This window comes from Anarrhichthys ocellatus, unplaced genomic scaffold (assembly GCF_004355925.1).
Source record: "Anarrhichthys ocellatus isolate YVR2014 unplaced genomic scaffold, GSC_Weel_1.0 scaffold5, whole genome shotgun sequence".
NCBI lineage: Eukaryota > Metazoa > Chordata > Actinopteri > Perciformes > Anarhichadidae > Anarrhichthys > Anarrhichthys ocellatus.
The window spans coordinates 2,196,528-2,209,957 of NW_022280035.1; the positions used below are offsets into that span (position 1 = coordinate 2,196,528).

At 45.7% G+C, this 13,430-nt stretch overlaps 1 protein-coding gene across 3 annotated transcripts in view; it reads right to left on the bottom strand.

Annotated features, from left to right (window-relative positions):
- Positions 1–689: 689 nt before the first annotated feature.
- LOC116382064 (serine/threonine-protein kinase WNK2) overlaps positions 690–13,430 on the bottom strand; it is a 39,826-nt gene continuing 27,085 nt past the window's right edge. For all 3 annotated transcript variants that reach the window (XM_031844745.1, XM_031844744.1, XM_031844746.1), the window contains 16 exons: positions 13,237–13,277; positions 12,074–12,233; positions 11,851–11,967; positions 11,141–11,311; positions 10,811–10,862; positions 10,459–10,557; positions 9,250–10,043; positions 8,745–8,802; positions 8,578–8,651; positions 7,745–8,403; positions 6,903–7,129; positions 6,467–6,694; positions 4,962–5,060; positions 2,335–2,379; positions 1,525–1,820; positions 690–1,255 (listed from right to left, as the gene is read on the bottom strand). In XM_031844745.1, coding sequence (XP_031700605.1) covers positions 905–1,255; positions 1,525–1,820; positions 2,335–2,379; positions 4,962–5,060; positions 6,467–6,694; positions 6,903–7,129; positions 7,745–8,403; positions 8,578–8,651; positions 8,745–8,802; positions 9,250–10,043; positions 10,459–10,557; positions 10,811–10,862; positions 11,141–11,311; positions 11,851–11,967; positions 12,074–12,233; positions 13,237–13,277 — 3,471 coding nt within the window. In that variant the 3' untranslated portion in view covers positions 690–904. The remainder of the gene's footprint in view (positions 1,256–1,524; positions 1,821–2,334; positions 2,380–4,961; positions 5,061–6,466; positions 6,695–6,902; positions 7,130–7,744; positions 8,404–8,577; positions 8,652–8,744; positions 8,803–9,249; positions 10,044–10,458; positions 10,558–10,810; positions 10,863–11,140; positions 11,312–11,850; positions 11,968–12,073; positions 12,234–13,236; positions 13,278–13,430) is intronic.

The window sequence follows — 13,430 nt, forward strand, 5'->3', positions numbered from 1 at the left end:
TTTGGCAAACTCTATGCGGGCTTTCATATGTCTTGCACTGAGGAGAGGCTTCCGTCGGGCCACTCTGCCATAAAGCCCCGACTGGTGGAGGGCTGCAGTGATAGTTGACTTTGTGGAACTTTCTCCCATCTCCCTACTGCATCTCTGGAGCTCAGCCACAGTGATCTTTGGGTTCTTCTTTACCTCTCTCACCAAGGCTCTTCTTCCACGATTGCTCAGTTTGGCTGGACGGCCAGGTCTAGGAAGAGTTCTGGTCGTCCCAAACTTCTTCCATTTAAGGATTATGGAGGCCACTGTGCTCTTAGGAACCTTGAGTGCTGCAGACATTCTTTTGTAACCTTGGCCAGATCCGTGCCTTGCCACAATTCTGTCTCTGAGCTCCTTGGGCAGTTCCTTCGACCTCATGATTCTCATTTGCTCTGACATGCACTGTGAGCTGTAAGGTCTTATATAGACAGGTGTGTGCCTTTCCTAATCAAGTCCAATCAGTTTAATTAAACACAGCTGGACTCCAATGAAGGAGTAGAACCATCTCAAGGAGGATCAGAAGAAATGGACAGCATGTGAGTTAAATATGAGTGTCACAGCAAAGGGTCTGAATACTTATGACCATGTGATATTTCAGTTTTTCTTTTTTAATAAATTTGCAAAAATTTCTACATTTCTGTTTTTTTCTGTCAAGATGGGGTGCTGAGTGTACATTAATGAGAAATAAAATGAGTGAAAAATTTAAAGGGGTCTGAATACTTTCCGTACCCACTGTAGGTGTTGTATAAAGAATATCAACACTTGCGTCATGTAATTTACAAGATCACACTATGTACATTTGTGGCTCTGGTGAACCACAACAGAGTGAAGTTGGGCCGATGGCGCCCGAACACACTAACAACCGTTAGTGAGCAGATTAGGTAGTCCTAGTGGTTTTGGGACAGGAGCCACTCTCGGGGTCGTGCGTGACCAGATGGTGGGCTTGGATCCCTGGGTTTGCCACTGTGGCATAGGGCATCATTCTTGCAGCACCGAGCAGGCCTACGGGACTCACGGACCCTGCAGGACTGGGCGTGCCAGGCCACTGCTGTGGGTAAAGAGGACCAGGAGCCATGCCTCCATAGGAGCCCGCTGCCAAAATGTACCCAGCAGGGAGCTTTGCTGAGGAGTTGGAAGCTTGGCTTGTGGGCACACCGGGGCCCAGAGAGGCAGTCAGCGGGCAGGAAAGAGGCAGCTGGAGCTTGCGGGAACCAACGTGGCACTTCATCTGAAACAGAAGGGAGTCGTTGTACTAAGTCCAGCATAGACCGCCTCAAATGTCACAGATTAGGGGTGTAACAACACCTGTATTGCATTGAACCACTCGATACAGGATCTTCGGTTCAGTATGCGACAGCCAATGAACCACTGTTGAATGAAAAGAGTTATTTTCTGCGTTTTCCCTATTGTACCGAACCATGACCCACAAACCGAGGTAGATATCGAACTGCATTTCTTGTACCGTTACTCCACTATGATCAAAGCACAACTGAATACCTCGTGTGTGGCTGCTCCCATGGGTGTCGCTCTGGCCTCCAGGTCCTGCTGCCGTCTCTGCTGTTTGATCTGGTTGAGGGAGGGGCGCGGCTGATTGGCCGCCGACACGGTCTCCTTCGTCCAGTCGTCCACCAGTTTGAGAAGATCGTCGGTGAACATGCCTCTCTTGTTGTTGCTGTTGTTGGTCTGGACCTGAGCAAGCCGTGTGATTGGCTGGGGAGATGGTGAGGGCGTGGCTGATGTGAGTGGCGGCTGTGTGTGACCGGAGGCCGACGTGGCGGTGTTGAAAGCGGACCCTGAAAAGACACAAAAGGTATTAAAAAAAACTGGCCACGTCAAAAGAATAAAAAAAGAATAAGTTGTCAGTCAAATCAATTGGCTGCTGTTTGGCGTAATGTGAGGCACTTTAGACACAATGAACCCATTCTATCACCTTCATGAGGGCCAACTTTAACAATGGTTTTGTTGAGTAAATGTCTCGAGATTTTATTTACTGTGACGTGTTTTGCCAACATAGCAGCCAAATGATTGCAACACAAGTGACTTCCACAGACAAATGAAATGTTTGATATGCAAGCAATGACAAAATTCAGCAATCAAGACATCGACACCGCCGTGCAAAACAACGACAAACGTAAACCAATGCAACAATCTGCAGAGCAACCACAACTTCGACAACAACCGCAACAAAGTGCCGAAAAACAAAAAAAGAAGAAAGAAAATAAAGTGCACATACAAAAATAAGGAGGACTAAAATAGTGGGGACAGAGGAAGAAAGACAGAGAGTAAGAAAGTAAATGAGATAGTTACTACTACTGCGCTCTTTGCCTAGACATAGTCGTTTCAGAGTGGACCCTATAAGAAGGTAGAACAGCACAAGACAGGAACAGTTAGGCCAGGACACACTGCACACCACACGGATGTGGAGAAGCTGCTTCAAAAGCACATTCAGCTATTAAAACAATTGGGGAGAGAGAAGGAGGGAAAAGGAGGACAAAGGGGTTTAAAAGTGAGGAGGACTGAAAGAAGGAGCCTAGGTGTTCTCTTTAAAATCAAAAGGTGACTACAGAAAGTGAACCTGACGGAGAGCACACCTAGCCGTGGTTTGTGATGCTGCGCGTTAAATGGTTCCTGCTTTTATAGCAACAATGTCAGGATGAAGACCGCCATATTTTAGGCTGCCTTTTAAATGAACTTACTGAAAACAGCTGAAATGGTGTCGGAGAGAACTCTGGCAAAATGCAGTCACTATCATCTCAATCGCCTTTACGATTTAAAGAGCAAAATCATCTCGATTCAGTTTAGAATTTATTGTTCCGTGAGTCGGCAGCGAGCAACCATAACGAGATAAAAGTGTTGTCTACGAAAGGAAGCCTGGATTAAAAAGAGATCCCTTTGTCAATGTGACAATGCCTGTGAAACCAAAAATAAATAAAACTCCAAACTGAAAGAGCACACAGATACTAGCTGGAACTCCTCAGAGTCAGCACTTAAGTCAGAAACATGCAGGTAACTCGGGAGAGGTGGAAGGAGGAGGAACAAAAAGAAAAGAAGTAATATTGACGATACAGCCCTTCGTATTGGTGGAGCAAGTCTCCATCAGTGCCCTGCCTGGCGCCTGCACCATGCACGTCTTCCCCGTCCAAACATGAGGGACAGAGAGAGCTGCCTATCAGGGAGGGGCGGGCTTTGTTCCCCTCTGTGTTAATGTACAGAGGGCTGCTGACTGGGGCAAAGTGCCTGGACTTAGGGAGATGTTATACAATTTAAATTAACAGTGGATGTAACAAAAAGGAAAAAAAAAAGGTTTTGGCATTCTCTCTCTCTAACACACACACACACACACACACATTTGTACAAACAGGCGTCCTGTCTGGTTTCAGATCTGACCTCGGGCCCATGTTTGGAGAGAACTAGCCCCAGTGCGTTTGTTTTTTTTAAGCCAGAAGCACTGCACAAAGCATTTGTATGGGGGGGGGGGGGGGGAATATACATGAATGAATGGTTTATGAATGGATCTGTGAATTGTGGATGAATACCAGACTACAGATTAAAAAAACCTATAACATGTAAGTTTCCTGCAGCCTGGGTGTTGGAGGCCGCACACACCCTGGAAATGTTTCCTTTTCAAGCTTCATGCCAAGAAACTGAATGAGTTCATAGATCCTGTTAGTTTTTACCTTATTCTGTCTGACCACAGGAGACAGTGGCAATACAACACACGGCTACATTTACCATATGAGCGCACAAATGTACGATAAAGCGCATGTCAGCTACTACAACTATCTAAAGCACTGCCCAGCAATGCAGACCAGGAGGTGGAAACACTCTTGGGAGTTTCACTTGATAGCAAGAGGTATAGGAATTACTCTCAAATTGTTTTCATAAGAAATGTTTTCAACAATCAACTTAGAAAGCTTCTGCTTTGATGAAGCACAGCCTCTCGTCTCAACTTAACAAAGAAAACTAAAACTCTGAGCGCTGAAACCCATCCGACTCAAAATGCCTGCACAAAGTGCAACAGGTCTGAAGTCATCCGGCAACTTTTCTGCAAAGAAAATAGGTCAAAAAAAGATTGACTGACTTCCAAATGCATGCCACTTGAATCAGCGCTGAATTTACAACTCTGTCAAACATGCATAGTCTAATCCTACACAATAGCTGTAATCAAAATGACATAATATAGATGAATTACATCAGAGCAGCAGGGTGAGTTCATCATACTGACGGTGTCTTTACTCTTATTGCCAAAAACAAAATGCTGTCAAACTGAAAGTCTGAATTTGAGGAGGGTCTTTGGAAAGAGTCACGCTCCCCTCCAATCAGGAGTCCAGTCATCTCATCCAAACCTGTAGTCACAGGGTTTTAAATAAAAGCTGATGCAGCAGAACATCAACCACCAAGAGGACACAGATGTTATTAAAGTAAGTCATAACTTGAGCATAAGCTCTTTAAAGTGGCACAGACGAGTGTCCACAGGCTCCTCTGCACAGTAACCGGTGAAGGGACTTCCAGCAAAGCCGGAAGCTGAAACGTGACCGGCTTCATGGATTACTTGAAGATGAAAAGGAAACATTTCCTGGCTGCACAGGCCATTGATTCTGGTGGCGTTTTCCTGAATTCTCCAGACTCAGTTGGCTTTGTAGACATGGGTTTTGAATAGTAACATCACGTGTGCATGTGATGGATATCCTCTGGCGGTCAGAAGGAAAATATCATACGGAACATAAAGCTTCGAGGTTGTTGAGGGAGGGGGAGGGGGTCGAGTGGTAGGAATAGAAAATGAGTGCCAGGTGAGGAGGGTGAAATAGAAGATCCACTAGATCACAGATACATTTTGTTTCTTTAAATGGTTGATAGAAGAGAGAGAGAGAGGCAGGTTAAACAAAGAGAAGATGGAAATGAGCGAGGGGAAATAGAAAAGAACAAATACAAACAGATGGACAGAGACACAGGTCCACTGAGGAATCTAGTGCGTGGTTTGCTACTAGATTTATAGGTGACTCTCTCTGACGTTTGGTGGTAAACCGTCCAGCCTGTAAAAATGAATATAAGAGGGAAGAAGAGAAGAAACAAGAGAGACACTTTGTAAAAGTGTACAGAGACTGGGATGAGAAACCCCCACCATCAAAAGACTAAGAAGGAGTGCACGATATGCAGGATCCCACTACATCATCTGACAATAATTACATCTGACAATAGAGAGCATTGTTAGGGGAAGAACATTGTGGTTGTATGCTTGAGTTTTGACCCGAAGATTATTTGTTTTTTATTAATGTATCATTGCTTGATTTGATTTTTGCACCTGTCCCCAAACATGCTTTTGTAACAGCAGAAATATGAAAATACACTGCAAGTTAAGAATAAAATGTAGTAGAAATTATATTGCTGAAAAAAGTTAAACAAAAAAAAAAAAAAAAGTATACTTTACATCAAAAAGATCAAATAATAATAAGTTTACTGTTACACTGGAAACAAAAGAAAGACACTTTGACTGACGCTTAGATCTAACAAAACTAAATCTACATTCATCAGCTGCACAGAGCTTTTGTATTCTTGACCATCTTAACATGATCAAAACATCTCAAGTGGAAAACAAAACATGGCAAACTGGTAACAGCTTGAGAAAGAATTTAGGAGTTACAGTGACATTTAAAAAATATTGTTGGCAAACTCAATAAACCACCATGTTTTATTCCTGTATATCTGTCAGTTGTCAGCATGAATTATTGACGTTAGAATGGAGACAGCTCTCGGCTTTTACAACAGTGATGAACCTACTAACCGTAAAATGCATCTGTCAAACCTGCAGTAGTCTAAACGTGGCTCGATTAATAACAAGCTTTTATAATGGCTGCTGAAAAACAATGAGCCGTATTTATTAAGTATTATATATTATCAATATCTTATCTTTTATACTGTGGCTTATAGTAGATACACTGAATCATTTTCCATGTTTTCCTGTATTTAATATTTTATCTTTAGTATTCGTGTTCATATTATATTTACATCAAGTTCTTGGCATTAACTGAATATGAACTCACTATATATTTAGCATTGGGAGAAATAAAACGGGCAAAGAACAAAGTATGATTTGAATTTACTTATAATAGGAATTTACAATGTGAACTTTAAAAGGTGTACCACTTAATTTATTGGATATATTGCCAACCTCTGCTTTCAGGCGATTATTGGTCATAAATATAAATGTATAGTATTTTAAGTGGCCCTACACACAGTGCGAGGTGTGTTTGTGTCTGTAATCCTTCGAGATGAGACTCTTGATCTTGAGCTACTTGAAAGATGTTGTCCATGGACAGTATGGACAACACTAACACTGCTAAGCATTTGCCTCAGCCCTAGTGGCTGTTTAGTGGATGGCATGTCCCATCCACACACACACACACACGCATCAGCATGCACATGAGCCCATAATGTGTACCTTGGCCGGGGCAGGCTTGGTTGGCCGTTCCATCCCCGTGTAGCCCGGCGTAGATGTTGTCCGAGGAGAAAGAGCCCTTCAGGGAACAGGGCTGCTGGGTGTGGACCTGCTCTGGGGGGGCACTGGGCTGGTTGCTGGAGCTGGAGCTGCCACTGGAGTGAGCAGAGCCGTCTGACAGAACTGAACTTTTAGCCGGGGAGCTGGATGAACACACGGCGGCGCTCTCACCTTGGAGCAGAAAAAAACCAAAAAAAAACAAAGAAGTGTGAGTCAGAGTGAATCACTCTGTGAATCACACATTCCTACAGTTTTTCTGAAGAAGACGCCATTCCTGTGTTTTCCAATTGTGTGCTTTCAGACTGAAAATGCTCTCCCGTGCACACGACTCGTCACGTACGCCACTTATCAACCCCCGCCATCGAAACAACCCACACACCTTTCCTCTCTGCGGAGATGTTAAGATTGTTTTTGAGCTGCTGCACCATCGGATTGAGCAGCTTCCCAGCCTTCAGCTTGTGTTTACTGGCCCTGCGCCTGCGGCCACTTGGGGGTGCAGCATGGAGTAGGCCTAAATTGGAGGGCAGCGATTTGCCCAGCTCTGTGTACAGATGCTCAATCTCGCTCCTCTGGAACGACTGCAGCTCAGAGATCTCCTTCATGTGTCTGGTGAGAAGGTACAGGGAGAAAACACACAGAGATTAACTGCCTGCAAGTAAATTTCGGCTTCTGTTTTCGTCGTCTTTTTCCGAAGCACTCCCTCAGTAATTTACTCTCCATGCAGTCCACTGAAGCCTCCGTCAGTACAGATTGCAGTCGTGATATTTGTGGGTTTCTACATGATCATTAGAGTCACTGTGAGTAATAATAATAATACACACAACAACACTGAAGTCTTTGATGAGCTCCGTGCACTCGTTATGTTCAAAGAAAATGTCAAAATCATTTCATTCAGTTTACCATTATTAAGATCACAGTATTGTCGTACAGTTGCATCTGGCTGCCAAAAATAAAAAGATCAAAGCAACGTTTCACAGACTGCATTTGGATGCGTCACGTTATCAGAGTCAAATAATCCTCATTGCACATGCACCACACTTACTGATAAATGAATGCCATGTTTCTTTTTAGCACGGCCAGTCGGAAGAAAGTTATTCACACTTCTTTTCAGGCCATTACTTTAGGAGTTCTCTGCTACTAGCAGGCGATACCTTTTAGTGAATTCATTAATTATTTTATACCCTATTCACCTGTAGTGTGAATGTATGTGTGTTACTTTACTTTTCTCTCAGCTTCTGCAGTTCTTTCCTCATATCTGCATCCTCAAACTCAGAGTCGTTGTCACTGCTGAAGTAAGATGAGTGGGCGTGTCCCGCAGATGGCGAGGCAGCGTGACCGTTCATCCCCACGGGCTGTCGGCTCGGCGAATCGGAGCTCTGCTCGCTTTTGCTCCGACCAGTGCGCCGCAGGAAGGCCACCGCCCTCTTCATGAGGTCGCTTCCACTGTGCTCGGACTGGGCGTGAGCCGGGGGAGCCGGGTGGGCCGCAGGAAGGGCGACGCTGCTGCTCTCCTCATCGGCCGAGCCGGAGTAGAGGTGGGAGGAGTGGTGGTGGTCGTGATGGGTCGGAGTGTCCATCGTCTGGGCCCGGGGGATGTGGTGTGGCGTGACGTCGGAGCTGGACGTCGGGGTGGCCTGGTAGAAGTTCGGCGGGGCAGAGTAGCGGTTACTGCTGTGGGGTTTGGACGTTGCTGCATGATCGGCTGCAGCCGTCACAGAGGATTTGTCCACGGACCCACAGTCCTGGTCTTTCCTGCCCGGGCCCTGGGACTGGCTGTGTGAGCCTGCAGAACCACTAGAGGGTGCCGGGGAACTGCAGGTGCTGCAGCTCTTCTTGCTTTTCTCTAAACGGCAAACGACATCCGGTGGAGTGGGGATGATCTGGAAGGAACAGAAGCCTGCGTTTATAACAAAATTAGGGTCCATAAACGTCATCGACCAATGCAATGTTTAAGCAGCAAACTGGACCCAGGACAAACAAAGGCATAAATCATGATCTGTAATACAATTACATTTGGTCAAAGGACATTTGTGTTTTTGAAAGTGGATTCTTACTTGAAAACGGCTTTTGGAGCCGTAAGAACCGGAGCTGGTGGTCACGTCTCTTCTGTTCACAACCCTGTTGGTGGCTAAAGGACCAGGAAGAATGATGGAACGGGTTCTCAAACCAGCGAGCAGTAATAACATGATATGGACAACATTACATAAATAATGCTACCTACCTGCCACTGCAGAGTCACTCAGTGCACCCACACTATCTGTGCGCTCAGGAATCTGAGGCTAACAGAGAAAAACAGAAGAGAGTGTGTATGTGGGAGGTCGCAATCATTTGAATAGTAGAAAGTGGTAAATTGTTACATGCGCCAGATCAGTGTGGTAAGGCTAGCCAGTCTCTCCTGACCTCAGCTTTTGCTGAATGACTCAGACCCTGATTTGTTTTTGGCAGCATGCATGCACGCAGAGACACACACACACACACACACACACACAAAATGAAGCTGCCAGAGAAAGAGATCACGATGAGTTATGGTGCCGACGCCAGTAATTGCGTTACCCTCCCCTCTTTCTAAACACAGTATTCGTCTTGCTCTTAACAGCCAATAGTCAAATCAATGATACAGTGCAGGGAAATGATTCAATGATGTTGCCATTAACTTAGCTCCTAACCAGCGCTTGAATGCTCAGATTTCTCTCTCTCACACACACACACACACACACACATTTTACCAGCAGCTCCCCTTTCTTCTTTGCATGTGCTCCCTCGGAGCTTTGGCCGTCTGAGACTGGAGGTGAGCCGACTCCCTCTGTGCTGGAGGCCTGGGGGTCGGGTGCGGTGCTGGAGGGCTGGGAGGGCACGTGCTCCTGGTACAGCAGGTTTCTCAGCTTCTCGTCCAAAGTCTTGATGGTGCGGTCTGCAAACTCCACCCTACGTGGTCCGTCACTGTCCGACTCGCCTGGCCCCCCACTCGTCGGCTGCGGGTGGCTCGACGACTGGGAGTTCTGGGGGGTCTGATGCGCTGGACTCTGGGGCTGGGAGGTGACGGTCCCAGGCTGCATGGGCGTGGCATAGGGTTGCTGCAGGACCACAGCCTGATGGGAGGCCAGCTGAGGGGGTAGTTCTCCAGAGGGACTGGCCTTCTGATTGGGCTGATTAGTTAGGGCAGAGGTCAAACCACTAGCTGCTCCTTTCACATCCAGAGTGACAGGCGGCACAATTGCGCAGCATGGAATGTCCGTTACAATGGAGACAGCAGAGATGCAAGGCTCTTCCACAGAAAGGAAGTTGTGATGGCTGGCACCGGCAGCAGCAAGGACGTGGTTAGTTACACAGGGCTGAGGCTGCTGGAGACGGGTTTGGTCGATGTTTTGGTCTTGAGGTTGCACTGAGGTCTGAGCTGCAGTGGGCAGAGAGGAGGAGGAGGAGGCAGACGGGCTTTGGGAGGATAAAGATGCGACTGGGGTTGCCGCTGCAGTAGTGTTGCCGTTGGGCCTGACTGACGATGAGGCAGACTTTTCAGATTCTGGGGACATAAAAAGATCAGAGTTAATTAGGAGTAGAACAGATTGGGAGCTAAACAGCCAAGGCCGTGAAGAGGAAGGGAGGCTGGGTCCTGTGGGTGCCCGAGTGTTACATCACTGCCTGTCTTCCCCCATCAGGCTCCGTCAGTTGGAGTATGAATCCCGCCCTTCATTTCCGCCTAGAACCACTGCAGAAGCACACTTATATAACTGACCCCAACAGATGAAGCACACTCTGATGCACGCGCACCATCTTCACTACAAACAGCAGCAAGTCAGACAGAAACGATTCAGCTTATTCTATAGAAAATATACCACTGGCAAAGAAAGCTGCTGCTCGTTGGGCTCATATCACAAAGTAGAGAACCTAAAGACGTGAAGCATTAATTATACTGTGTTTGTGAGTGTGCAGCATACCCTGGGCTGTAGAGGTGCGAGATGTCGTCTTCTCTTTGTCCAATATCGGCGTCTCAGCCACAGGGCAGATGATAAACCAGCGCTTGCCAGTGTGGAGGACTGTCAAGGACAGAGAGAAAGGAAAGCTCATAAACGCACGTCTACTAGAATATTAATTCAGTAAAAGAGCTAAATGTACCGACTGACCCCTTGAGAAACAAAATTTAAAAAAAAAAAATCAGAGGAAATAAATTCAAGTGTGCAGATGCAAATGCAGATGTGCAGGGAGACAGCCGAGTTTAACTATATCTCAAAAGTGTGAGTGGATTTTGTGCATGTGAATGCATAAGTTCCAGGTAGCTCAAAGTCTTACCGTTTTGCTGGTACACCGGCTGTGGTGTGCTGGGTGCAGAAGCCTTCAATCCCTAAAGAAAAAGGAAGGATTACTACACAGATTTGACTCATGTGGATCCATTCAATAGGCATTTCAAAAGGTTTCCTCAACGAGCCAAAAAGCTGGACCTCAGAAACTAATTCAGTTAGATCAAAATGCCACATCAGCAGGAATGGTATGTTTGGCAGCTCTTGTTGGCAGCGTTGCATGCAGAGTCAACTCGAGAGTGCTGTCAGGATGATAAATCCGAGGCACCCGTAGACACATTGTGCCATTGCAACTATTAACTGTCAACAGTTCCTTTCTCACCTCTGTTCCCAGAGCGCCGGCGCCTTCGTTCTGTTTGGGGCTGCCTCTTTGGTCAGAGTTCCGCTCACCCTCGGCGTCCTCACTCAGCATGTCCTCAGCCTTGTCCACTATGTCCTTAAGCTGCTCGATGAACATTTCCTTTTCTAAAGGCAGAATGAAGTCATTCTCCACCTGAGGGACGCAATGGAGGACAAGGCGACAGAACACGAAGGGTTTTAGCTCAACAACAAATGCATGAAATAAAACTGTGTCAGAAACAACAGATGTTAACAAAATTATTGAATTTCCAGATACATTTTCTATTCAACAAGGCTCAAGAACATCCAATAAATACTTTTGCATAATTGTGTTTATGTCTCTAAGCATTTCACAACGTCAAGTTGATTAAATATATTGCTTTGATAAGCTTCACAAGTGGGCGTTTGCCGTGGACCACCTTTATTATACATGATAAGTTGGTGGAGCAGTTTTTTGCCATAAATATTCATCCATCTATAAATATGAGGCCAATACAAATCGGTTGGGACAGGAGGAGAGAGAAGGAGCAAGAGAGAGAGACAGACGAATATATTTTGCTGCATTGCAGCTCAGAACAGCAACACGGGGAGTTTCAGAGTTCTGAGCTTTAGGAAAGCACCTCAGGCAGCTTACAGCACGCTACGAAAACCTTCGCATCATGTGAAGTGGCACCGACTTTGTCTCCTACGTACCATGTATGTAGCAATCTCTTCCGGTGCGTCTCCATCCAGGTCAAACTTGAAAGTGACCATTTTGTGGTTATGAGTTTCCAACTGACACTCTACCATCTTATCGCCCGTGTTGCACACCTGCAACAGGAGCAGACACAGTAAATACATTATCAGCTATTATATTATTTCTGAACATCGACTTAAAGCGACGTCTTTCATGTCGGAACGTGTTTTGGTTACCCACATTGAGCATGTTGAGCTTCGGCCTGTTGATCTTCTCTTGCCGGGAACGAGTGCGCGTGGACCTGCGGTGGTGTTTGCGGACTTTCCCTTCACCTTTGCCTCCATGGGTCCCCTCATAACCATCACTCATCTCCTTCCCTGACGTGGCATCAGAGTTGACACTGAGGAGAGGACAAGTACATCAGTTAAAGTATGGCCTTGTTCGTTCATACCTGAATACTGAGCACACCGCTCTACATTTAGGTTGGACATCAGTTTCAAGATAACAAGGTACACGTCCGAACACGTCCAAACACGTCCAAACACGTCCAAACACGTCCAAACACGTCCAAACACGTCGCTCAATAAAAGATGGCACATTGACAAAAAGAGAAATAGTAAATAAGAACATTTCTACTGAATTTCTACCTCCCGGCCTCGATCTGGAGCTTAGTGAAAAAGTTTTGTAAAGTTTATCGCTGCTCTGGAATGCCTGCAGGATTTGGCAAAAGCCTGATATATCAACCATGGTTGACACTAAACTCCACATGAGCTTAAAGGGGATATAGATTTATGGGCGATAAGCTTTCTGCTATCGATTATGAAGGAACAACTGAACTTAAACTAAAAGGAGTTTTAGCTGCTGCTGGTCACAACGATACGAAAGATTGACGGATGCCATCAGAGTTCATCGGGGTGCATTCTGGTTCTACAGACGTCTGTGAGCAGCTGGAGAGCTGTCCTTTGGGCGATAGCCTGCCAGACTAGTTAGCATTACACATCAAATATTATGATATAAGAAATACGAGGATTGCACTTCAGTCACAGGATTTGTGAAACGCCCTCAATGTTTTCTAAAGGCAAACAACGTCTGTGACTCAAGGAGTGTAAGAAATAAACAGTCAATGCTTTTGATAGTTTCTGAAGCGTTTTGCTTCAAAAGAGCAATATAGTCAACCAATGCAAGGTTCTGCTAGGCATCCTTTCAAGATGGGTGTGGCTACTGTAACTATGTAAACAATAGAGCCTCTAATTATTTAAGTCTGAAGTAAGAGAGGACGGAAAACTGTTTCAGACCAGGCAGAAAGCTGCTAAGATCTCTCTCATCCAATATACATTTGTTACGATTCTTAGAATCACTGACTGGTCACCTGCACAGACGGCTGATGGGAATAAAGCTAGTACCTGTCATAGCTCTGTCCTCCAGTGTGTTTCTCTGCTTGATCCTACAGACACAACAGATACAAGCGATCAGAGAGAAGGAATAAAAGAGAGTAACATTAATCAGCTATCGTGTTTGACATTCCTGATGGTGACTTGAGAGGAAGTACAAGAGCCACTACATGTGACTGCACTTGTATATTTGCAAAGCAAGGTGG